This window comes from Anomaloglossus baeobatrachus, chromosome 3 (genome assembly GCF_048569485.1).
Source record: "Anomaloglossus baeobatrachus isolate aAnoBae1 chromosome 3, aAnoBae1.hap1, whole genome shotgun sequence".
In the NCBI taxonomy this organism is placed as follows: Eukaryota; Metazoa; Chordata; class Amphibia; order Anura; family Aromobatidae; genus Anomaloglossus; species Anomaloglossus baeobatrachus.
In genome coordinates, this window is record NC_134355.1 from 558,977,770 (window position 1) to 559,002,009 (window position 24,240).

Sequence of the window (24,240 nt, forward strand, 5' to 3'; positions counted from 1 at the left end):
GGATCTGTGGCATCTCACGGTCGGCCAACCGTCGGCACTACCAGACCGACCAGACTTACTGTCCCAAGGGCCGTTTTTCCATCGGAATTCTGCGGCCTTGAACCTGACTGTGTGGCCATTGAGTCCTGGATCCTAGGGTCTTCAGGATTATCTCAAGGGGTCGTTGCCACCATGAGACACGCTAGGAAGCCCACGTCCGCTAAGATCTACCACAGAACGTGGAGGATATTCTTATCCTGGTGCTCTGCTCAGGGAGTGTCTCCCTGGCCTTTTGCATTGCCTACCTTTCTTTCTTTCCTGCAATCTGGGTTAGAAAAAGGTTTGTCGCTCGGCTCCCTTAAAGGGCAAGTCTCGGCGCTATCCGTCTTTTTTCAAAAGCGTCTAGCACGACTTCCTAAGGTGCGCACGTTCCTGCAGGGGGTTTGTCATATTGTACCCCCGTACAAGCGGCCGTTAGATCCATGGGATCTGAACAGGGTACTAGTTGCCCTCCAGAAGCCGCCCTTCGAGCCTCTGAGGGAGGTTTCACTTTCTAGACTATCACAGAAAGTGGCTTTTCTGGTAGCGATCACATCTCTTCGGAGAGTGTCTGAGCTAGCAGCGCTGTCATCCAAGGCTCCTTTCCTGGTCTTCCACCAGGACAAGGTAGTGCTGCGCCCCATTCAAGAGTTTCTCCCGAAGGTGGTATCCTCTTTTCATCTTAATCAGGATATCTCTTTGCCTTCTTTTTGTCCTCATGCAGTTCATCGGTATGAGAAGAATTTACATTTGTTAGATCTGGTGAGAGCACTCAGAATCTACATTTCCCGCACGGCGCCCCTGCGCCGCTCCGATGCACTCTTTGTCCTTGTCGCTGGTAAGCGCAAAGGGTCGCAGGCTTCAAAAGCCACCCTGGCTCGATGGATCAAAGAACCAATTCTTGAAGCCTACCGTTCTGCTGGGCTTCCGGTTCCATCAGGGCTGAAGGCCCATTCTACCAGAGCCGTGGGTGCGTCCTGGGCATTGCGACACCAGGCTACGGCTCAACAGGTGTGCCAGGCAGCTACCTGGTCGAGTCTGCACACTTTCACCAAACATTATCAGGTGCATACCTATGCTTCGGCGGACGCCAGCCTAGGTAGAAGAGTCCTGCAGGCGGCAGTTGCCTCCCCGTAGGGGAGGGCTGTCTTCGCAGCTCTAACATAAGGTATTTCTTTACCCACCCAGGGACAGCTTTTGGACGTCCCAATCGTCTGGGTCTCCCAATGGAGCGACGAAGAAGAAGGGAATTTTGTTACTTACCGTAAATTCCTTTTCTTCTAGCTCCTATTGGGAGACCCAGCACCCGCCCTGTTGTCCTTCGGGATTTTTGGGTTTTTTCGGGTACACATGTTGTTCATGTTGAACGGTTTTTCAGTTCTCCGATGTTACTCGGAGTGAATTTGTTTAACCAAGTTATTGGCTTTCCTCCTTCTTGCTTTTTGCACTAAAACTGGTGAGCCAGTGATCCCACTGGGGGTGTATAGCCAGAAGGGGAGGGGCCTTACACTTTTTAGTGTAATGCTTTGTGTGGCCTCCGGAGGCAGTAGCTATACACCCAATCGTCTGGGTCTCCCAATAGGAGCTAGAAGAAAAGGAATTTACGGTAAGTAACAAAATTCCCTTCTTTAATTTGCTTATGGATTACTGCCTCAAAATAAAGGGTCACTTGCTTTGTTCGTGCGATATTAGCACATTGAGATATTTTTGTAGGAAATCTTTTGAGCTTCTCTTTCATCTTTGATTTCAGAATTTTTCCTTACACTGGTGCAAACAGCCTGATGTTGGCCTTCCGAAGCCAGATCTTGTCCTCTTTCTAAACATAACTCCTGAGGCAGCGTCTAAACGGGGGGAGTTTGGAAATGAACGTTATGAGACTAGTGCTTTCCAGCAAAAGGTGCAAAAGCGCTACGCTGAACTTATGGAGGACCAATCTCTGAACTGGAAGGTAAGGCGTCCACGTTATACATCTGACATGCGCATCCAGTGGGACTGAAAATGCTCTACAGGGCTGTGATCTGCGCACTCCACACTTGTCATTCTACTGTTGAGTTCACAGAATGAGAAATGTGTTTTTAGTGCAGGAAAGTTCTCTCAAAATGATATATTCTTAAGGGTGCTTTACACGCTGCGACATCGCTAACGATATATCACGTCGATAGTGACGCAGATCCAGCACCGTTAGCGACATCGCAGCATGTGACACCAAGGAGCAACGATCGCAAAAGTGTCAAATCGTTGACACGTTGCTCCTTTTCATAATGTTGTTGCTGCTGCAGGTACGATGTTGTTCGTCGTTCCTGCGGAACTACACATCGCTATGTGTGACACCGCAGGAACGACGAACATCTCCCTCCCTGCGTCCACCGGCAATGAGGAAGGAAGGAGGTGGGCGGGATATTCTCCTCTGCTATTGGGCGGCCGCAGTGACGTTGCCATGACGCCGAAAGCCCCTCCCCCTTTATGGAGGGATTGTTCGGCGGTTACAGCGATGTCTGTGAGAAGGTATGTGCGTGTGACTCTGCCGTAGCGATAATGTTCGCTACGGCAGCGATCACCAAATGTCACACGAACGACGGGGGCGGGTGCTCTCACGCACGACATCGCTAGCTATTGCTAGCGTCGCAGCGTGTAAAGCACCCTTTAATCTATAAATGCCACTGACTTGGGGGGGGGGGGGGGATTTGTTAATGGATTTCACTCAATTCCACTAAATGGGAGTGTGTACACATTGACTTACAATCTACATCTTGTGTGTGTGTATATATATTTTTTTTTTTTTTTCAGCAGACATGCAATGAAGAGATATACCCTCTACTGTAAAGGACCAGTTCTTATTTCTTCTGCATTTATATTCAGTCTTGGATAAAAGAAAAAAAAAAAAACGTATAACTCTTCTGTGGGGAGAAATTATTTAAATATTGAAATAATGTACTTTAGGATGCTTTAAACACATACATGTTGCCAAATAAAATGGACAGCGCGGCTATCTGTTGAATACGTTGTGACTGATTACAACACTGAATGGACCTTATTGATTGATGTACAAGGCTACATTCCCCTGAGTATACTTACTGTGAAGGTCCCTCAGTTCTACTTGGAGAGGTATTTCCAACTGCAGATATCATTGTGTAAAAGGTGTGGGAAAGCCAAAGGATGAAACGCTTATCTACATCCACACAATAAACTGACATGCTGCCAATGTCAATCCAGCAGCTTCTGATAATTAACACTGTGAATTTATTGGGCAGCATGAAATTTCTTAAAGTATGTAGCAGAAAATCACCATGTTTTTGCACTATGGGAACGTCACAAAAAATGCAGCATTTCTTTTTTCGCTCCATTGGGAGACCCAGACAATTGGTGTATAGCTTCTGCCTCCGGAGGCCACACAAAGTATTACACTCAAAAGTGTAACCCCTCCCCTCTGCCTATACACCCTCCCGTGCATCACGGGCTCCTCAGTTTTATGCTTTGTGTGGAAGGAGGCACACATCCACTCACACATCTCCATTTTAGTCAGCAGCAGCTGCTGATTGTATCGGTTGGAAGAAAAGAGGGCCCCCACGGGGCCCCCGGCATGCTCCCTTCTCACCCCACTATGTCGGCGGTGCTGTTAAGGTTGAGGTACCCATTGCGGTTACGACGGCCGGAGCCTCATGCCGTGTTTCCTTCTCCATCCCTGAGGGCTCTGGTAGAAGTGGGATCCGAAGCGGTCATCCAGGTTCTGGGACCGTGCTCCCTCCGCAGCCCCTGAGGGAATCTGCTGGACAGGAGCTTATCTATCTTCAGGGACAGGGCCCTGCATCCACGAGGTACTCTGTGTCCCCATGGAGACTGTGTATGGAGCGCCTGGTTTCCGGACGCCGCAACTGTCTGCTCAATTGTGAAGACCGGGGACTACCGCGCCTGCTTGTCGGCCGCGGTATTAAATTTAGTCCCCGGCTTCATCGCGGCCTAGTGGAAAACTCCCGCCCCCGGCCCTGTCTATCAGAGATAGGGGCGGGTCAGCCGACCTGACGTCGGATATGAGGGCCGGGGCATCCTGTATGCTCCCTCCCCCCCTCACTGATCACTGTGGGGACCCCAGATTCCCGCACTTTTCCTAACGCCGCCCACGGCTTTACTCCTCCACTGAGAGCTCCGGCAGCCATCTTTAGGACATTCTGCCGGTGGAGAATTACAGAGAACAGCTCTGCAGCTCTGGGAGACCAGGCAGGGAATCTGGAGCGCACACACCCCGCTTTTTAGCGGTCGGTAAGCCGCACCGGTCACTCGGTGTTGGTCCCCTCTGGTGCCGGTATAGATACGTATATATATACCTTTCTGTTCGGCCGGGCTGTATACCCTTTTTTCTGTATACCCTCAGTGATCACGCTCCTAGGACACAACAGCATGTCGGTCACAAGGAGCAAGGGCACTAAAGCACAGGATTTTTTTGCGACATGTACCTCTTGTAGGGGCATGTTACTTGCGGGTTCCACCTACCCTCACTGTGAGCAATGCTCGACCCCTGTTACGCTTGCTCAGCCGGAGCCTCGGTCACTAGTGGGCCCCTCGGCTCAGGCAGACCCCCCCTGTTTCTACTGTCCAGGTGGCAGCGACTGAGTTTGCAGTTTTTGCTGACAAGCTCTCAGAGTCACTCTCACAATCCATGGCTCACTCTATGGACAAATGGTCTGCCAAGTTGCTGGAAACCCTGCAGTCCAGACCGGTCCTTACACAGGCCCCGGACCCGGTTAGATCGGCACCTCCAGGTCCCTCTGGGTACACCCCGGCCGGGGTGGGCCCCAGGTCTCACGTGGAGGACTCCTCCACGGACCACAGTCCCAGACCAGCTAAGCGGGCTCGCTTGGAATCATCCCCGACTTCCTCACGCTGCTCGGGTTCCCAGCTTGAGGACTCTCTAGAGGACGAGGCGGAGGTCGCAGCTCAGGGCTCGGACCCTGATGTTGCTCTCAATCTTGATACACCTGAAGGGGACGCCTTAGTAAATGATCTTATCTCGTCCATCAATCAGGTGTTAGATCTATCTCCACCGCCTCCACCTATAGAGGAGTCGGCCTCTCAGCAGGAAAAACACCAGTTTCGGTTTCCCAAACGTATACGGAGTGCATTTTTTGATCACTCTAACTTCAGAGATGCTGTCCAGAAGCCCAGAGCGGTTCCGGACAAGCGCTTTACTAAGCGCCTTACTGACACACGTTACCCCTTCCCCGCTGACGTGGTTAAGGGTTGGGCTCAATGTCCTAAGGTAAATCCCCCAGTCTCCAGATTGGCGGCTAGATCCGTGGTTTCGGTTGCAGATGGCTCATCATTAAAAGATGCCACTGACAGGCAGATAGAACTCCTGGTGAAATCCATCTATGAGGCAACGGGAGCGTCTTTTGCCCCGGCTTTTGCAGCCGTGTGGGCACTCCAAGCTATCTCACCTTGTCTGGCTGAGATTAATGCGGTCACACGTACGTCTGCCCCGCAGGTTGCATCTTTAACCTCTCAGGCGTCGGCGTTTTCTTCCTACGCCATGAACGCAGTCCTAGACTCTGCTAGCCGTACAGCGGTGGCATCCGCTAATTCTGTTGCAGTCCGCAGGGCCATGTGGCTGCGCGAATGGAAGGCAGACTCTGCTTCCAAGAGGTTCTTAACCGGTTTGCCGTTTTCTGGCGAGAGATTGTTTGGCGAACGATTGGATGAGATTATTAAGGAATCCAAGGGAAAGGACTCCTCCTTACCCCAGTCCAAACCTAAGAGACCTCAGCAGCGAAAAATACAATCGAGGTTTCGGTCCTTTCGTCCCTCCGCCAAGCCACAGTCCTCTTCGTCCAATAGACAGGACAAAGGCCAGAGGAACTCCTATGCGTGGCGGTCTAAGTCACGCCCCCAAAAGACCGCCGGAGGCACTGCTTCCAAGGCGGCCTCCTCATGACTCACGGCATCCCCGAACCGCATCCTCGGTCGGTGGGGATGGAGTTTCATACACAGTCAGCGGTAGTCAAGCTACCACTAGACAAACAGCTGTCACTGCAGGCAGGGGTGCAATCTCTGATTCAGACTCCGTCTCACCCCTTGAGACGTCTCATGCACTTCCTGGGGAAGATGGTAGCAGCGATGGAGGCAGTGCCCTTCGCGCAATTCCATCTGCGACCACTCCAGTGGGACATTCTCCGCAAATGGGACAGGATGTCGAACTCTCTCGACAGGAACGTCTCTCTTTCCCTTGCAACAAAGACGTCCCTTCAGTGGTGGCTTCTTCCCACTTCTCTTTCACAGGGAAAATCCTTCCTGCCCCCATCCTGGGCTGTGGTCACCACGGACGCGAGCCTGTCAGGGTGGGGAGCGGTGTTCCTCCATCACAGGGCTCAGGGAACCTGGACTCCGATAGAGTCTTCCCTTCAGATCAATGTCCTGGAGATAAGGGCAGTGTATCTGGCCCTAGTGGCTTTCCAGCAGCTGCTGGAGGGCAGGCAGATCCGTATCCAGTCGGACAACGCCACTGCCGTCGCATACATCAACCACCAAGGCGGCACGCGGAGTCGTCAAGCCTTCCAAGAAGTCCGGCGAATTCTGCAGTGGGTGGAAGCCACAGCATCCACCATCTCAGCAGTTCACATACCGGGCGTAGAAAACTGGGAAGCAGATTTTCTCAGTCGTCAGGGCATGGATGCGGGGGAATGGTCCCTGCACCCAGAGGTGTTTCGAGAGATCTGTCGCCGCTGGGGAACGCCGGACGTCGATCTCATGGCGTCACGGCACAACAACAAGGTCCCGACCTTCATGGCACGATCTCAGGATCACAGAGCTCTGGCGGCGGACGCACTAGTTCAGGATTGGTCGCAGTTTCGACTACCTTATGTATTTCCTCCTCTGGCAATGCTGCCCAGAGTACTACGCAAGATCAGGTCCGACTGCCGTTGCGCCATTCTCGTCGCTCCAGACTGGCCGAGGCGGTCATGGTACCCGGATCTGTGGCATCTCACGGTGGGTCAGCCGTGGGCGCTGCCAGACCGCCCAGACTTGCTGTCGCAAGGGCCGTTTTTCCATCTGAATTCTGCGGCCCTCAACCTGACTGTGTGGCCATTGAGTCCTGGCTCCTAGCGGCTTCAGGGCTGTCTCAGGATGTCATTGCCACTATGAGACAGGCCAGGAAACCGACGTCCGCCAAGATCTATCACAGGACTTGGCGGATTTTCTTGTCCTGGTGTTCTGATAAAGGTCTTTCTCCCTGGCCTTTTGCCTTACCCACTTTTCTTTCCTTTCTTCAATCCGGAATGGATAAGGGGTTGTCACTTAGTTCTCTCAAAGGGCAAGTATCATAAGAAAACTCTGTGGAAAGAGAAGCGCAATAGGGTCTTACCCCGGTATATAAGGTGTCTGAGATGAGCAATCCTACTCACCAAAGATGGTTGTGAAAGTCACAACTCCTATGCAAGCATGTAGCTCCAATCACGGCAGCGGTCCCCAAGTGGCAGACAACAGAGAACAGTAGAGAAGGGTTTCAATACCGCGCCAATGATCGACAATCCGGGATGTCAGATTAATGTTTCTTTATTTCATGCACAGGTCAGGTCAACGCGTTTCAAGAGGCTCCGCTCTCTTCATCAGGACAAGCTGGCTAAAAACATCAAATCTGCTGCAAGGAGCCCTATACAGCATTATATGGGGGTGTTTCCCTAATAATTATTAATTATATATATATATATATATATATATATATTAAGGAAACACCCCCATTCCCCGTATTTTGTTTTCTTTTGATTAAGGTGAATATTTACCCGCGATGTGTTTTGTTTAGAACAAATCAAATCATGTGTATACGTAGCACAGGGGGCTGAGTGTTCGTGGTTCCTGGCACTTGGAACATGTACTGCCTAAATACTTGTATTGGTGTTCAAGGCAGTTTAGATGAGATATGGAATATCGGGAGGATCATGTGTCTTGGTATTCAAAGAAACGTTTTTGAAACACTAGTACGACAACTGCACATAAGTAAATTTTATTACACAATTTTATTTTTTATTTTTTTGTTCAAATATCACTTTTTATCAGCATCAATAATATTCTGGGAATAAGAACAAGTGTATATAAGGATATAAGTTGGATAATTCTTTTATTACAATGTATGATGTCATGCTGTTTTAAATGTATAGATTCCCGCCGATTTTTTTAAAAAAGGGGTGGACCGGGACTTCACCTCTAAGGTATATAATGCTGTATAGGGCTCCTTGCAGCAGATTTGATGTTTTTAGCCAGCTTGTCCTGATGAAGAGAGCGGAGCCTCTTGAAACGCATTGACCTGACCTGTGCATGAAATAAAGAAACATTAATCTGACATCCCGGATTGTCGATCATTGGCGCGGTATTGAAACCCTTCTTCACTGTTCTCTGTTAAAGGGCAAGTATCGGCACTCTCAATATTCTTTCAAAAGCGCCTGGCCAAGCTTCCGCAGGTCCGCACGTTCCTGCAGGGAGTTTGCCACATAGTCCCACCTTACAAGCACCCGCTTGAACCCTGGGACCTTAACAGGGTGCTAACGGCTCTTCAGAAACCGCCTTTTGAGCCGCTGCGGGATGTCTCCTTATCACGTCTTTCGCAGAAAATGGCATTTCTAGTAGCAGTTACTTCTCTCCGTAGAGTGTCGGAGCTTGCAGCACTGTCATGCAAAGCCCCCTTCCTGGTTTTTCACCAGGATAAGGTGGTTCTCCGTCCTGTTCCGGAATTTCTCCCTAAGGTGGTATCGCCTTTTCATCTCAATCAGGATATCACCTTACCTTCATTTCTTTGTCGCTCCATTGGGAGACCCAGACAATTGGGTGTATAGCTATTGCCTCTGGAGGCCACACAAAGTATTACACTTAAAAGTGTAAGGCCCCTCCCCTTCTGGCTATACACCCCCAGTGGGATCACTGGCTCACCAGTTTTGTGCTTTGTGCGAAGGAGGCAACACATCCACGCATAGCTCCACTTTTTAGTCAGCAGCAGCTGCTGACTATGTCGGATGGAAGAAAAGAGGACACATATAGTGTCCCCAGCATGCTCCCTTCTCACCCCACTGTATGTCGGAGGTGTTTGTAAGGTTGAGGTACCCATTGCGGGTACGGCGGCAGGAGCCCACATGCTGATTCCTTCCCCATCCCTTTTTACAGGGCTCTGGGTGAAGTGGGATTTACCGGTCTCCAGGCACTGAGACCGTGCTCCATCTACAGCCCCTGGAGAAGATGCTGGATGGAGCGGAGTACATCAGGGACATGGCCCTGCTTCCTCAAGGTACTCTGTGTCCCCGTGCATTTGGCGCTCACACCGCAGCATGCTGGGTGTTGTAGTGCGCCGGGGGACATCAGCGCTGCGGCGCCTGTGCCATGGCCTCATTCAGCTTTGCTGAAGCAGGCTCACTTATGGGAATTGGTCGCGCCGGCCGCTGGGACTGCGGCGCGGCTGGCACTTGTAGTGCGCCGGGGACTTCAGCGCGGCCTGCGCTTTTACGGCGGCCGCGCTGATAACTAGAGTCCCCGGCTTTTGCGGCCTGCTTCCGTTCGTTCCCGCCCCCAGACCTGCCAGTCAGGAGAGGGGCGGGACGCTGGCCACTTCCAGGAATCGGTCGCGCCGGCCGCTGGCAGCGGCGCGGCTGGCACTTGTGGTGCGCCGGGGACTTCAGCGCGGCCCGCGCTTTTACGGCGGCCGCGCTGTTAACTCGAGTCCCCGGCTTCTGGGCCTAGTCTCCCTTCGTTACCGCCCACAGCCCTGACAGTCAGGGTAGGGGCGTGACGCTGCATAGAGCAGAGCTGAGAGCTGGAGTATGTTTTGCATACTCCACCCCTCTCACTGTGTGCACTGTGAATCCGGATTCCCGCACTTTCTCAGGCACGCCCACGGCTTCCTTCTCTACAAGGACACCGGCAGCCATTAGTGTCAGTTTCTGTACGATACAGAGACAAGTGTGGAAGACCCTGGCATTCTGATAGTCACACAATCGCTGTAACAGGCGTTAAGCAGCACCTGTGGTGCTAACCCCACTAGTGCAGAAGTGCACTTATAGATATGCTTGTACTATATACATTGCACTGTTTGGTCGCACGTTGTATATACCCTCCTGGATTATGCGGAGGAGTTATCAGCATATTCTCTGTGTAAAACAAAGGTGCAGATAATGGCCAGGGGATGAGGACGGTGTCTGCAGTATTTACTGACAGTTTTTCTGAGACTATGGCTATGATACTAGAAGCCTAGCAGTCCGGACATGTCTCTCACAATATGGGCACTGTTGAATCATTGATCCATGGCCCCCCTCAGTGTGAATAACTAACAGCTCCGGGAATGTCACACGCATCCCAGAGTCACGGCTCTGCACGGACGTCAGTCCCAGACAGCCTAAGTGGGCTCGCTATGAGCGGCCTCGGTTTCATCAGGGTCCTAACAGAAGGACTCGCTGTGTAATGAGGCGGAAGTAGCGGCTCAGGATTCTGATCCTGAGACCACTCTCAATCTGGATACACCTGATTGTGACGCCATAGTAAATAATCTTATAGCGTCCATCTATAGAATGTGGGTTATTTCTCACAGCTCCTCCAGTGGAGGAGTCAGCTTCACGTATTTTTCTGGACCACTCTGCCTTCAGAGAGGCAGTCCAGGAACACCACGCTTATCCAGATATGCGCTTCTCCAAACGGCTTAGGATACACGTTATCCCTGTCCCCTGACTTGGTCAAGGACTGGACCCAATGTCCCGAGCGGCATCCTCCAATCTCCAGGCTTGTAGCTAGATCCATAGTTGCAGTGGGAGATGGAACTGCAAACTCAAAGATGCCACTGACAGACAGATGGATCTCTGGTCGAAAGCCATCTATGAGGCTGTCGGCGCACCGTTGGCTCCGGCATTCTCTCCCTTGGGGCACTCCAAGCTATTTCAGCTTGTCTTACACAGATTGACACGGTTACACGTACATCTGTGCCGCAGGTGGCATCCTTAACCTCTCAAATGTCTGCATTTGTTTCTTACGCGATTCAGGTTGTCCTGGACTCTGCGAACCGTGCGGCGGTAGCCTCCGCTACTCCGTGTTTTTAAGCAGAGCCTGGTCTGCTCGTTAAGTGAATGGAAGGCAGATTCTGCTTCCAAAAAAGGTTGCCTAACCAGTTGCCTTTTTCTGCTGACCGACTGTTTGGTGAGCGTTGGATGTAACCATCAAACAGTCCAGGGGTAAGGATTCATCCTTTCCTCAGCCCGGACACAACAAACCCCAACAGAGCAAGAGGCAGTCGGGGTTTTCGGCCTTTTCGAGGCTCGGGCAGGTCCCATTTTTCCTCGTCCAATGTGGACTCAAAAGGATCAGAGGAGCTAAGATTCTTAGCGGGCTCAGTCTCGCCCAAAAAAGCGACAGTCTGAAAACCCGCTTCCAAGGCGGCTTCCTCATGACTTGCGGCCTCGGTCGGTAGCAGGCTCTCCCGCCTTGGCGATATTTAGCTGCCATAGGTCAATGACCATTGAGTGTGAGACATTCTGTCTCACGGGTACAGGATAGAGCTCACTTCTCGTCCTCCAACTCGATTCTTCAGAATTTCTCCACCTCCCGGCCGGGCCGCTGCTCTTCTGCAAACAGGGTGCACTCTATAGGCAGAAAGAGTGATGACCCCCGTTCCTCTTCAGGAACAAGGTCACGGTTTTTACCCCAAATTCTTTGCGGTACCTATAACAACGGGCCGTTCCGTCCCGTTCTGGATCTAAAAATGCTCAGCAAGCTCGTGGACACCAGGCGGTTCCGGATGGAATCCCTCCGCCATGTCATCGCCTCAAGGTCCCAAGGATATTTCCTAGCATCATTAGGCATCAAGGATGCTTATCCACACGTGCCGATTGATCCAGAGCACTAGCGTTTCTACGCTTCGTTATAGGAGACGAACACCCTCTGTTCGTAGCTCTACCTTCCGGCTAGCGACAGTCCAACTGGTCTTCGCCAAGGTCAGGGCAGCAGTAGTCACAGTCCTGCACTCTCAGGGTCACTCTGTGGTCCCGTATTTAGACGATCTACTTGTCAAGGCACTCTCTTAGGAAACATGCCAACACTGCCCGAACGTTGCGCTGGAGACTCTCTAGAGTTTTGGGTGGATCATCAACTTTTTAAAGTCAGATCCGACCCCGACCCTATCGATAACATATCTAGGCATAGAGTTTCTTACTCTCTCAGCGATAGTGAAGCTGCCGCTAGACAAACAGCATTCACTACGGGCTGCAAGCTCTTCTTTAAGAACCAGTCGCACACATTGAGACGCCTCATGCACTTCCTACGTAAGATGGTAGCAATGGAGGCAGTTCCTTTCGCGCAGTTTTACTGCGTCCACTACAATGGGACATTCTCCGCCAATGGGACGAGGAGTCGACGTCCCTCAACAGAGTCGTCGTTCTTTCTCAGGCGGCCAAGGAATCTCTACGGTGGTGGCTTCTTCTCACCTCTTGGTCAAAAAGAAGGTCCTTCCTATCCCCGTCCTGGGCAATAGTTACGACAGACGCGAGTCTATCAGGGTGGGGAGCAGTTTTTCTCCACTACAGCGCTCAGGGTACGTGGACTCAGCAAGAGTCCACTCTTCAGATCAATGTTCTTGAACACAGAGCAGTGTATCTTGCCCTACAATCCTTCCAACAGCGGCTGGAAAGCAAGCATATCCGACTTCAGTCGGACAGCTCCACAGCGGTGGCATACATCAACCACCAAGGAAGAACGCGCAACCGGCAAGCCTTCCAGGAAGTCCGGCAGGTTCTGATGTGGGTGGAAGACACGGCATCCACCATATCCACAATTCACATCCCAAGTGTGGAAACTAGGAAGCTGACTTCCTAAGTCGCTGAGGTGTGGCCGAAAGAGTATGGTCTCCTCACCCGGACGGGTTTCAGGAGATCTGGCGCCGCTGACAGAGGCCGGACGTCGATCTAATGGCGTCACGGCACAACAACAATGTGCCAGCTTCATGGCACGGTTTCGCAATCATCGAGCTCTGGCGGCAAACGCCTTAGTTCAGCATTGGTCGCAGTTCCAGCTACCTTAGGTGCCACCTCTGGCATTGTTGCCCAGAGTACTGCGCTAGATCAAGACCGACTGCGGCCGCGCCATCCTCGTCGCTACAAATTGGCCGAGGATGTTGTGGTACTCGGTTCTGTGGTGCCTCACGGTAGGCTAACCGGGGGCACTACCAGACCAATCAGACTGGCTGTCTCAAGGGCCATTCTTCCATTTGAATTCTACGGCCCTCAACCGGATGGTGTGGCATTGAGTCCTGGAACCTAGTGTCGTCAGGATTACCTCAGGACGTGGTTGCCACCATGAGACAGGCTAGCATACCAACGTCCGCCAAGATTGACCACAGGACGTGGAAGATGTTCTTATCTCGGTGCTCGGCGCAGGGTGTTTCTCCCTGGCCGGTTGCATCGTCTATGTTTCCTTCCTTCCTGCAATCTAGGTAGGAAAATGGGTTGTCGCTCAGTTCCCTTTAGGGACAAGTCTCAGCGCTATCTGTATTTTTTCAGAAACGACGACTTCCTCAGGTACGCACGTTCCTACGGGGAGTTTGTCTTCTCAGCACTCCGTACAAGCGGCCGTTAGAGCCCTGAGATCTGAACAAGGTTCTAATTGCTCTCCAGATGCCGCCTTTCGAGCCTTTGAAGGATGTCTCCCTTCCCGTTTTTCACGGGAAGTGGCCTTCTAGTAACGGTCTCGTCTCTTAGGAGAGTTTCCGAGCTAGCAACGCTCTCATACAAACTCCCTTCCTGGTCCTTCACCAGGACAGGGTAGTTCTGCGTCCGGTTCCGGAATTTCTCCCTAAGGTGGTATCCCATTTTCATATCAATCAGGATATCACCTCACCTTCTTTGTGTCCTCGTCCAGTCCATCAATTTCAGAAAGATTTGCATCTGTTGGTTCTGGTGAGAGCACTCAGGTTCTACTTCCCGCATGGCGCTCCGGCGCCACCCGGATGCACTCTTTGTCCTTGTCGCTGGTCGGCGTAAACAGTCGCAAGCTTCCAGATCCACCCTTGCTCGGGGGCTCGAGGAACCAATTCTTGAAACCTACAGTTCTACTGGGCTTCTGGTTCTCTCAAGGCCGAAGGCCCATTCTACCAGAGCCGTGGGTGCATCCTGGGCATTACGGCACCAGGCTACGGCTCAGCAGGTGTGTCAGGCACCCACCTGGTCGAGTCTACTTACTTTTACCAAGCATTATCAGATGCATACCTACGCTTCGGCAGACGCCAGCCTAGGTAGATAAGTCATTCAGGCGGCGGTTGGCCACCTGTAGGAGAGGGCCGTTTGACGGCCCTATCATGAGGTATTCTTTTACCCACCCAGGGATTGCTTTTGGACATCCCAATTGTCTGGGTCTCCCAATGGAGCGACAAAGAAGAAGGGAATTTTGTTTACTTACCGTAAATTCCTTTTCTTCTAGCTCCAATTGGGAGACCCAGCACCCGCCCTGTTTTCTCGGGGTTTTTCTGTTTTTTCGGGTACACATGTTGTTCATGTGGTATGGTTCAGTTCTCCGATGTTTCCTCGGATTGAATTGGTCTTTAAACCAGTTATTGGCTTTCCTCCTTCTTGCTTTGGCACTAAAACTGGTGAGCCAGTGATCCCACTGGGGGTGTATAGCCAGAAGGGGAGGGGCCTTACACTTTTAAGTGTAATACTTTGTGTGGCCTCCAGAGGCAATAGCTATACACCCAATTGTCTGGGTCTCCCAATTGGAGCTAGAAGAAAAGGAATTTACGGTAAGTAAACAAAATTCCCTTCTTTGCCCTAATCCAATTCACCGCTTTGAAAAGGATTTGCACTCATTAGATTTAGTGAGAGCACTCCGTTTCTACGTGTCTCGCACAGCGCCCCTGCGTCGTTCAGATGCGCTTTTTGTCCTTGTGGCTGGTCAGCGTAAGGGTTCGCAAGCTTCCAGGTCAACCTTGGCTCCGTGGATCAAGGAACCGATTCTTGAAGCTTACCGTTCTTCGGGGCTTCCGATTCCTTCGGGGCTGAAAGCCCATTCTACCAGAGCCGTAGGGGCGTCCTGGGCATTGCGGCACCGGGCGACGGCGCAGCAGGTGTGTCAGGCAGCTACGTGGTCTAGTCTGCACACTTTCACAAAGCACTATAAAGTGCATGCCTATGCTTCGGCAGATGCCAGTCTAGGTAGGCAGGTCCTTCAGGCGGCGGTGGCCCACCTGTAAGAGGGAGTCGTGTCGGCTCTTGTTATCGAGGTATTCTTTTACCCACCCAGGGACTGCTTTTGGACGTCCCAATTGTCTGGGTCTCCCAATGGAGCGACAAAGAAGAAGGGAATTTTGTTTACTTACCGTAAATTCCTTTTCTTCTAGCTCCTATTGGGAGACCCAGCACCCGCCCCTGTGCCCTTCGGGCTAGTTGTTCTTTTGTGTACACATGTTGTTCATGTTCAATTGTTTCATGGTTTTCAGTTCTCCGAACATCCTTCGGATTGAATTTACCTTAAACCAATTTATAAGTTTCCTCCTTTCTGCTTTTGCACCAAAACTGAGGAGCCCGTGAGGCACGGGAGGGTGTATAGGCAGAGGGGAGGGGTTACACTTTTGAGTGTAATACTTTGTGTGGCCTCCGGAGGCAGAAGCTATACACCAATTGTCTGGGTCTCCCAATAGGAGCTAGAAGAAAAGGAATTTATGGTAAGTAAACAAAATTCCCTTCTTTTTTTTATTCTTTAGAGAGATATATATATATATATATATATATATATATATATAATCTCAGATATTTCTTACTATTAATTTTAATATGGTGCAAACACTTATCAACTTATAACACCCACTCACCCCCCCCACTGTACTTTTTTACCGCAGAGCAAGCAGACTGTTTTCTTTGTCGCTCCTAATTGGGAGACCCAGACAATTGGGTGTATAGCTACTGCCTCCGGAGGCCACACAAAGCACTACACTTAAAAGTGTAAAGCCCCTCCCCTTCTGCCTATACACCCCCCGTGGGATCACGGGCTCCTCAGTTTTCATGCTTTGTGCTAAGGAGGTCAGACATCCACGCATAGCTCCACTGTTTAGTCAGCAGCAGCTGCTGACTATGTCGGATGGAAGAAAAGAGGGCCCATACTAGGGCCCCCAGCATGCTCCCTTCTCACCCCACTTTTGTCGGCGGTGTTTGTTAAGGTTGAGGTACCCATTGCGGGTACGGAGGCTGGAGCCCACATGCTGCTTTCCTTCCCCATCTTCCTTAGGGCTCTGGGTGAAGTGGGATTTTACCGGTCTCCAGGCACTGAGACCGTGCTCCATCCACAGCCGCTGGGGAATCTGCTGGATATGGAGCTGAGTATCGTCAGGGACATGGCCCTGCTACGTCAAGGTACTCTGTGTCCCCGTACAGACCGCGCGCAGACACACTGCAGCATTGCTGGGTGTGTTAGTGCGCCGGGGACAACAGCGCTGCGCGCTTGTGCCACTACTCACTACAGCTCTGCTGAGTGAGTTAATGTATTGGGAACTGCCGCGCCGGCCGCTGCTGTCAGTTTACGCTGCGGCGCGGCTGGGACTTGTGGTGCGCCGGGGACTTCCGCGCTGGCCGTGCATATATGACGGCCGCGCTTATTACTCGAGTCCCCGGCTTTTGCGGCCTAGTTTCGCTTCGTTCCCGCCCCCAGGCCTGCCAGTCAGGGGAAGGGCGGGACGCTGTACAGAACATCAGCGCAGAGGGCTGGAGTCTACTTTACATACTCCAGCCCTCACACTGGACACAGTGGGACGCCAGTTTCCCGCACTTTGTCTGAGGCACGCCCACGGTCCGCCCCTCTTCACAGAACGCCGGCAGCCATTCCTGTGTGCAGTCTGAGCTGGAGAGGGGAGACAAGTTCTGGGAGACCCAGACACGGGATTCTGGCGACCACACACCCGCATTTGAGCGGGCGGTAAGCGGCACCTCTGGTGCTGACCCCACTAGTGCCGAAGTGTACATTTGTATTTTTATGCTTGCATGCTATACATTGCACTGTACGGTCGCTGGTGATTCTTGGCTATATACCCTCCTAGATTGCTCAGAGGAGACAACAGCATGTCATCCGCAAAAAGCAAGGGTGCCAAGGCACAGGCTTTCTATGCTGCTTGTACCGCATGTGAGGCTACTCTACCGGCAGGTTCCACTGACCCCCATTGTGTGCAGTGCTCGGCCCCTGTGGCACTTGCTCGGCCGGGGCCTCTGCTAGAGGTGACCCCGGGAGAACCACCTGTGAATACTGTCCAGGTGACGGGGACGGAGTTTGCAGTTTTTGCGGATAGATTGTCTGTGACTATGACTAAAATTCTAGAAACTTTGCAGTCTAGACCAGTAACTCAGACCATGGGCACTGTTGAATCATTGCTCCCTGGTCCCCCTCAGTTGGAACAGCTCCGGGCTCCGGGGGTGTCCCATGCATCCCAGGGTGAAGGCTCTGACACGGACGACAGTCCCAGACAGCCTAAGCGAGCTCGCTATGAGCGGCCCTCGACTTCATCACACTGGTCAGGGTCCCAGCAGGAGGACTCTCTGTATGATGAGGCGGAGGTAGCTGATCAGGATTCTGATCCTGAGACCGCTCTCAATCTGGATACTCCTGATGGTGACGCTATAGTGAATGATCTTATAGCGTCCATCAATAGAATGTTGGATATTTCTCCCCCAGCTCCTCCAGTGGAGGAGTCAGCTTCACAGCAGGAGAAATTCCATTTCAGGTATCCCAAGCGTAAATTAAGTACTTTTCTGGACCACTCTGACTTTAGAGAGTCAGTCCAGAAACGCCGAGCTTATCCAGATAAGCGTTTCTCCAAACGGCTTAAGGATACACGTTATCCCTTTCCCCCTGACGTGGTCAAGGGCTGGACCCAGTGTCCCAAGGTGGATCCTCCAATCTCCAGGCTTGCGGCTAGATCCATAGTTGCAGTGGAAGATGGGGCTGCACTTAAAGATGCCACTGACAGACAGATGGAGCTCTGGTTGAAATCCATCTATGAAGCTATCGGCGCGTCGTTTGCTCCAGCATTCGCAGCCGTATGGGCACTCCAAGCTATTTCAGCTGGTCTTACACAGATTGACACGGTCACACGTACATCTGTTCCGCAGGTGGCATCCTTAACCTCTCAAATGTCTGCATTTGCGTCTTACGCGATTAATGCTGTCCTGGACTCTACGAGCCGTACGGCAGTGGCGTCCGCCAACTCCGTGGTTTTACGCAGAGCCTTGTGGTTAAGGGAATGGAAGGCAGATTCTGCTTCCAAAAAGTGCTTAACCAGTTTGCCATTTTCTGGTGACCGACTGTATGGTGAGCGTTTGGATGAAATCATTAAACAGTCCAAGGGTAAGGATTCATCCTTACCTCAGCCCAGACAAAACAAACCCCAACAGAGGAGGGGACAGTCGGGGTTTCGGTCCTTTCGAGGCTCGGGCAGGTCCCGATTCTCCTCGTCCAAAAGGACTCAAAAGGATCAGAGGAGCTCAGATTCTTGGCGGGCTCAGTCACGCCCAAAAAAGACAGCCGGAAGACCCGCTACCAAGGCGGCTTCCTCATGACTTTCGGCCTCCTCTCTCCGCATCCTCGGTCGGTGGCAGGCTCTCCCGCTTTGGCGACATTTGGCTGCCACAGGTCAAAGACCGTTGGGTGAGAGACATTCTGTCTCACGGGTACAGGATAGAGTTCAGTTCTCGTCCTCCAACTCGATTCTTCAGAACTTCTCCACCTCCCGACCGAGCCGATGCTCTTCTGCAAGCGGTGTGCACTCTAAAGGCAGAAGGAGTGGTGACCCCTGTTCCTCTTCAGGAGCAAGGTCACGGTTTTTACTCCAATTTGTTTGTGGTGCCAAAAAAGGACGGGTCTTTCCGTCCCGTTCTGGATTTAAAACTGCTCAACAAGCACGTGAAAACCAGGCGGTTCCGGATGGAATCTCTCCGCTCCGTCATCGCCTCAATGTCTCAAGGAGATTTCCTAGCATCAATAGACATCAAGGATGCTTATCTCCACGTGCCGATTGCTCCAGAGCATCAGCGTTTTCTACGCTTCGTTATAGGAGACGAACACCTTCAGTTCGTAGCTCTGCCTTTCGGGCTGGCGACAGCCCCACCGGTCTTCACCAAGGTCATGGCAGCAGTAGTAGCAGTCCTGCACTCTCAAGGTCACTCTGTGATCCCGTATTTGGACGATCTACTGGTCAAGGCACCCTCTCAAGAGGCATGCCAACACAGCCTGAACGTTGCGCTGGAGACTCTCCAGAGTTTCGGGTGGATCATCAACTTTTCAAAGTCAAATCTGACTCCGACCCAATCGCTAACATATCTTGGCATGGAGTTTCATACTCTCTCAGCGATAGTGAAGCTTCCGCTGGACAAACAGCGTTCACTACAGACAGGGGTGCAATCTCTCCTTCAAGGCCAGTCACACCCCTTGAGACGCCTCATGCACTTCCTAGGGAAGATGGTAGCAACAATGGAGGCAGTCCCTTTCGCGCAGTTTCATCTGCGTCCACTACAATGGGACATTCTCCGCCAATGGGACGGGAAGTCTACGTCCCTCGACAGGAACGTCTCCCTTAGGCGGCCAAGGAATCTCTTCGGTGGTGGCTTCTTCCCACTTCATTGTCAAAAGGAAAGTCCTTTCTACCCCCATCCTGGGCGGTGGTTACGACAGACGCGAGTCTTTCAGGGTGGGGAGCAGTTTTTCTCCACCACAGGGCTCAAGGTACGTGGACTCAGCAAGAGTCCACCCTTCAGATCAATGTTCTGGAAATCAGAGCAGTGTATCTTGCCCTACAAGCCTTCCAGCAGTGGCTGGAAGGCAAGCAGATCCGAATTCAGTCGGACAACTCCACAACGGTGGCATACATCAACCACCAAGGAGGAACACGCAGTCGGCAAGCCTTCCAGGAAGTCCGGCGGATTCTGACGTGGGTGGAAGACATGGCATCCACCATATCCGCAGTTCACATCCCAGGCGTGGAAAACTGGGAAGCAGACTTCCTCAGTCGCCAGGGTATGGACGCAGGGGAATGGTCTCTTCACCCGGACGTGTTTCAGGAGATCTGTCGCCGCTGGGGGATGCCGGACGTCGACCTAATGGCGTCCCGGCACAACAACAAGGTCCCGGCTTTCATGGCACGGTCTCACGATCACCGAGCTCTGGCGGCGGACGCCTTAGTTCAAGATTGGTCGCTGTTCCGGCTACCTTATGTGTTTCCACCTCTGGCACTGTTGCCCAGAGTGCTGCGCAAGATCAGGTCCGACTGCCGCCGCGCCATCCTCGTCGCTCCAGACTGGCCGAGGAGGTCGTGGTACCCGGATCTGTGGCACCTCACGGTAGGCCAACCGTGGGCACTACCAGACCGACCAGACTTGTTGTCCCAAGGGCCGTTTTTCCATCAGAATTCTGCGGCCCTGAACCTGACTGTGTGGCCATTGAGTCCTGGATCCTAGCGTCTTCAGGATTATCTCAAGAGGTCATTGCCACCATGAGACAGGCTAGAAAACCATCCTCCGCCAAGATCTACCACAGGACGTGGAAGATATTCTTATCTTGGTGCTCTGCTCAGGGAGTTTCTCCCTGGCCATTTGCATTGCCTACTCTTCTTTCTTTCCTACAATCCGGTTTGGATAAAGGTTTGTCGCTCGGCTCCCTTAAAGGACAAGTCTCAGCGCTATCTGTATTTTTTCAGAAACGCCTAGCACGACTTCCTCAGGTACGCACGTTCCTGCAAGGGGTTTGTCATATCGTCCCTCCTTACAAGCGGCCGTTAGAGCCCTGGGATCTGAACAGGGTTCTAATTGCTCTCCAGAAGCCGCCTTTCGAGCCTTTGAGGGATGTTTCCCTTTCTCGCCTTTCACAGAAAGTGGCCTTTCTAGTAGCGGTCACGTCTCTTCGGAGAGTGTCCGAGCTAGCAGCGCTGTCATGCAAATCTCCCTTTCTGGTGTTTCACCAGGACAAGGTGGTTCTGCGCCCGATTCCGGAGTTTCTCCCTAAGGTGGTATCCCCCTTTCATCTCAATCAGGATATCGTCTTACCTTCTTTCTGTCCTCATCCAGTTCATCAATGTGAAAAGAATTTGCATTTGTTGGATCTGGTGAGAGCACTCAGAATCTACATTTCCCGCACGGCGCCTCTGCGCTGCTCGGATGCACTCTTTATCCTTGTCGCTGGTCAGCGTAAAGGGTCACAAGCTTCCAAATCCACCCTGGCTCGGTGGATCAAGGAACCAATTCTTGAAGCCTACCGTTCTGCTGGGATTCCGGTTCCCTCAGGGCTGAAGGCCCATTCTACCAGAGCCGTGGGTGCGTCCTGGGCATTACGGCACCAGGCTACGGCTCAGCAGGTGTGCCAGGCGGCTACCTGGTCGAGTCTGCACACTTTTACCAAGCATTATCAGGTGCATACCTACGCTTCGGCGGACGCCAGCCTAGGTAGACAAGTCCTTCAGGCGGTGGTTGCCCACCGGTAGGAAAGGGCTGTTTTTTCGGCCCTATCACGAGGTGTTATTTTACCCACCCAGGGACTGCTTTTGGACGTCCCAATTGTCTGGGTCTCCCAATTAGGAGCGACAAAGAAGAAGGGAATTTTGTTTACTTACCGTAAATTCCTTTTCTTCTAGCTCCAATTGGGAGACCCAGCACCCGCCCTGTTTTCTTAGGGATTTTTGTTTTTTCGGGTACACATGTTGTTCATGTTGAATGGTTTCAGTTCTCCGATGTTTCTTCGGATCGAATTTGTTTTTAAACCAGTTATTGGCTTTCCTCCTTCTTGCTTTTGCACTAAAACTGAGGAGCCCGTGATCCCACGGGGGGTGTATAGGCAGAAGGGGAGGGGCTTTACACTTTTAAGTGTAGTGCTTTGTGTGGCCTCCGGAGGCAGTAGCTATACACCCAATTGTCTGGGTCTCCCAATTGGAGCTAGAAGAAAAGGAATTTACGGTAAGTAAACAAAATTCCCTTCTTTTGAAATCTGCAGCATGTCAATTTCTTGTGTGATAAATGTGTATGTTATTTGCTGATTTGCCCTATAGACTTGATTGAGATGAGGAGAGACTGCATGTTATCCGCAAATTACATAGCTAAACTAATATCAAAGCCGTGTAACGGTATAAAAAACCCACTGGTTTTATTTTAACATGACATACCAAAAAGAGATAGTAACCGCTTCATAAAAAAACATGGCGGAAAATAACACAAGTAACCTAATTTAGCTAATTTGTGCAGAAATGTCGCGCAAAAGCTGCAACATCAAAAACTCACCAGATCCTCTTTGTGGGAACTTGGCCTAAGGGACTAACAAGGTTACGTCGTGTTACCATCACTTTGACAGGATGAAAGATCCGAAGAAATCTAAAGGCCCCTTTACACACTGCAACATCGCTAGCGATATCTGTGTCATCGCCGGTTTTGTGACGCAATAGTGATCTCCTCAGCGACATTGCAGTGTGTGAAACATATCAGCGACCTGGCCCCCGCTGTGAGGTCGCTGATCGCTACAAATCTTTCAGGACCATTTTATGGTCCTTTGTTTCCCACTGCCCAGCATGCATGCATCGGTGTGTTTGACACCGTTACAATGACTTCGTTAGTGACTTTCCTTTCAAATAGCTGCTTTGACACATCCCAAACGACCAGCTAGGTCGTTCTGCAGGTCCGTATCGCTGCTGCGTCGTTGGCCAGGTTTGCCTGTCTGACCGCTCACCAGAGACTTTCCAGCGATCCCGGCCAGGTCAGGATCGCTGGTGGAATCGCTAGAAAGTCTCAGTGTGTAAAGGGGCCTTAACTCTGAACAGCTCAGAATTACAGACTGATGTTCATTGTTTGCTGTTTTGTTCTTTCCAGATCATTGATGCAGCACAGAGTATGGAAGACGTCCACCGTGATATAAAGCAGCTGAGTGAAGCAATCATAAAGGAAGCCAGGGATCAACCCATTGGGAAGCTGTGGGTTGAGGACTGATGTGGTCATGATCTGCTGGGATTTTCATTCCTCCGACATAAGACATGGGCACTTTAATTGTAAAGCTGCTGGATGTTATAGACTGCAACTAACACAGTATCCGTATTTTATATGTAAACTTCCCTATCTTCTGTAAATTGATACTTCTTCGTTTTAAATGTAATAACCATGGGGACACCATTTTGTGATCTTTAACTTTGAGTATTTATGTTCAGGCTATGAGTATAATTTAATATATCATTCATTGAAGTTTATAAAATATGTATATAGGCAAAATATTATATCCACTCATCCAGTGGTGTTTGCATGTCTAATTCAATATTTTACAGGTTTTTTTTAATTTGCTTGGTATATATTGTGTTGCATTGTTTCTGTTGTACCAAATTTATAATTAAGTAAGCACTGAATAAATATTTTATCATAATGGACCTTTTATGTATGTAATCAACAGTAAAACAAGTTCTTTTGCTATTGAGATTCTATAAAGCAACTTAGTTTCCTATTTTTGGAAAATATTTTAAAGTTTATTTTAATCAATAGATCTTGGAATAACAAGATCTACAATTGGATGTGTCTTAAAAAAACAATGTATCTGTGCTGAGAAATTTTTATGTGTGTGTCTGCTATGTGCTGTGTAATGTCTGACCATACCACATCTCCTGGACTGGGGAGGAAGCAAAAGAGTATACAGATAGCACAGCATGGGATCACAGCTGAGTCTTTTAACCCCTTTCCGACCCTTGACGCACCATATGCGTCATGAAACCTTGTGCCTTCCCGACCTTTGACGCACCGTATACGTCATGGCGGGTTTCCGTTCCTGCAGCGCTGGTGACCGGGTTCACTGAAAGGTCACCAGCGCTGCAGGTACATGAGGACTTGTAGTTGAGCCCTGCCATCCGGTAGTATTTGTCCCCCACTTCCCTCTGCCATCCGATCCCACCCCGATCTCCGCTCCCCCCCGTCGTCCGATTACACTACCTCCCTCCCCCCCTGCCCTGTGATCAATCACTGCCCTGAATCTGCCAGCGTCCTGAGTGCTGTGAGGGCCCCTGCTGCTGCCGGCGAGCACTCCCCCTGCACCACTGATCAGATCACCCCCCTGTGCCAGAGTGATCGCCCCCCCCTGTGCCAGAGTGATCGCCCCCCCCTGTGCCAGAGTGATCGCCCCCCCCCTGTGCCAGAGTGATCGCCCCCCCCCTGTGCCAGAGTGATCGCCCCCCCCCTGTGCCAGAGTGATCGCCCCCCCCCTGTGCCAGAGTGATCGCCCCCCCCC

At 51.3% G+C, this 24,240-nt stretch overlaps 1 protein-coding gene across 1 annotated transcript in view; it reads left to right on the plus strand.

Annotated features, from left to right (window-relative positions):
* DTYMK (deoxythymidylate kinase) overlaps positions 1-23,397 on the plus strand; it is a 32,752-nt gene extending 9,355 nt beyond the window's left edge. Inside the window, exons 4-5 of the mRNA XM_075340847.1 lie at positions 1,769-1,966; positions 22,848-23,397. Of these exons, the coding sequence (XP_075196962.1) occupies positions 1,769-1,966; positions 22,848-22,964 (315 nt within the window). The 3' untranslated portion in view covers positions 22,965-23,397. The remainder of the gene's footprint in view (positions 1-1,768; positions 1,967-22,847) is intronic.
* The last annotated feature ends 843 nt before the right edge of the window (positions 23,398-24,240 follow it).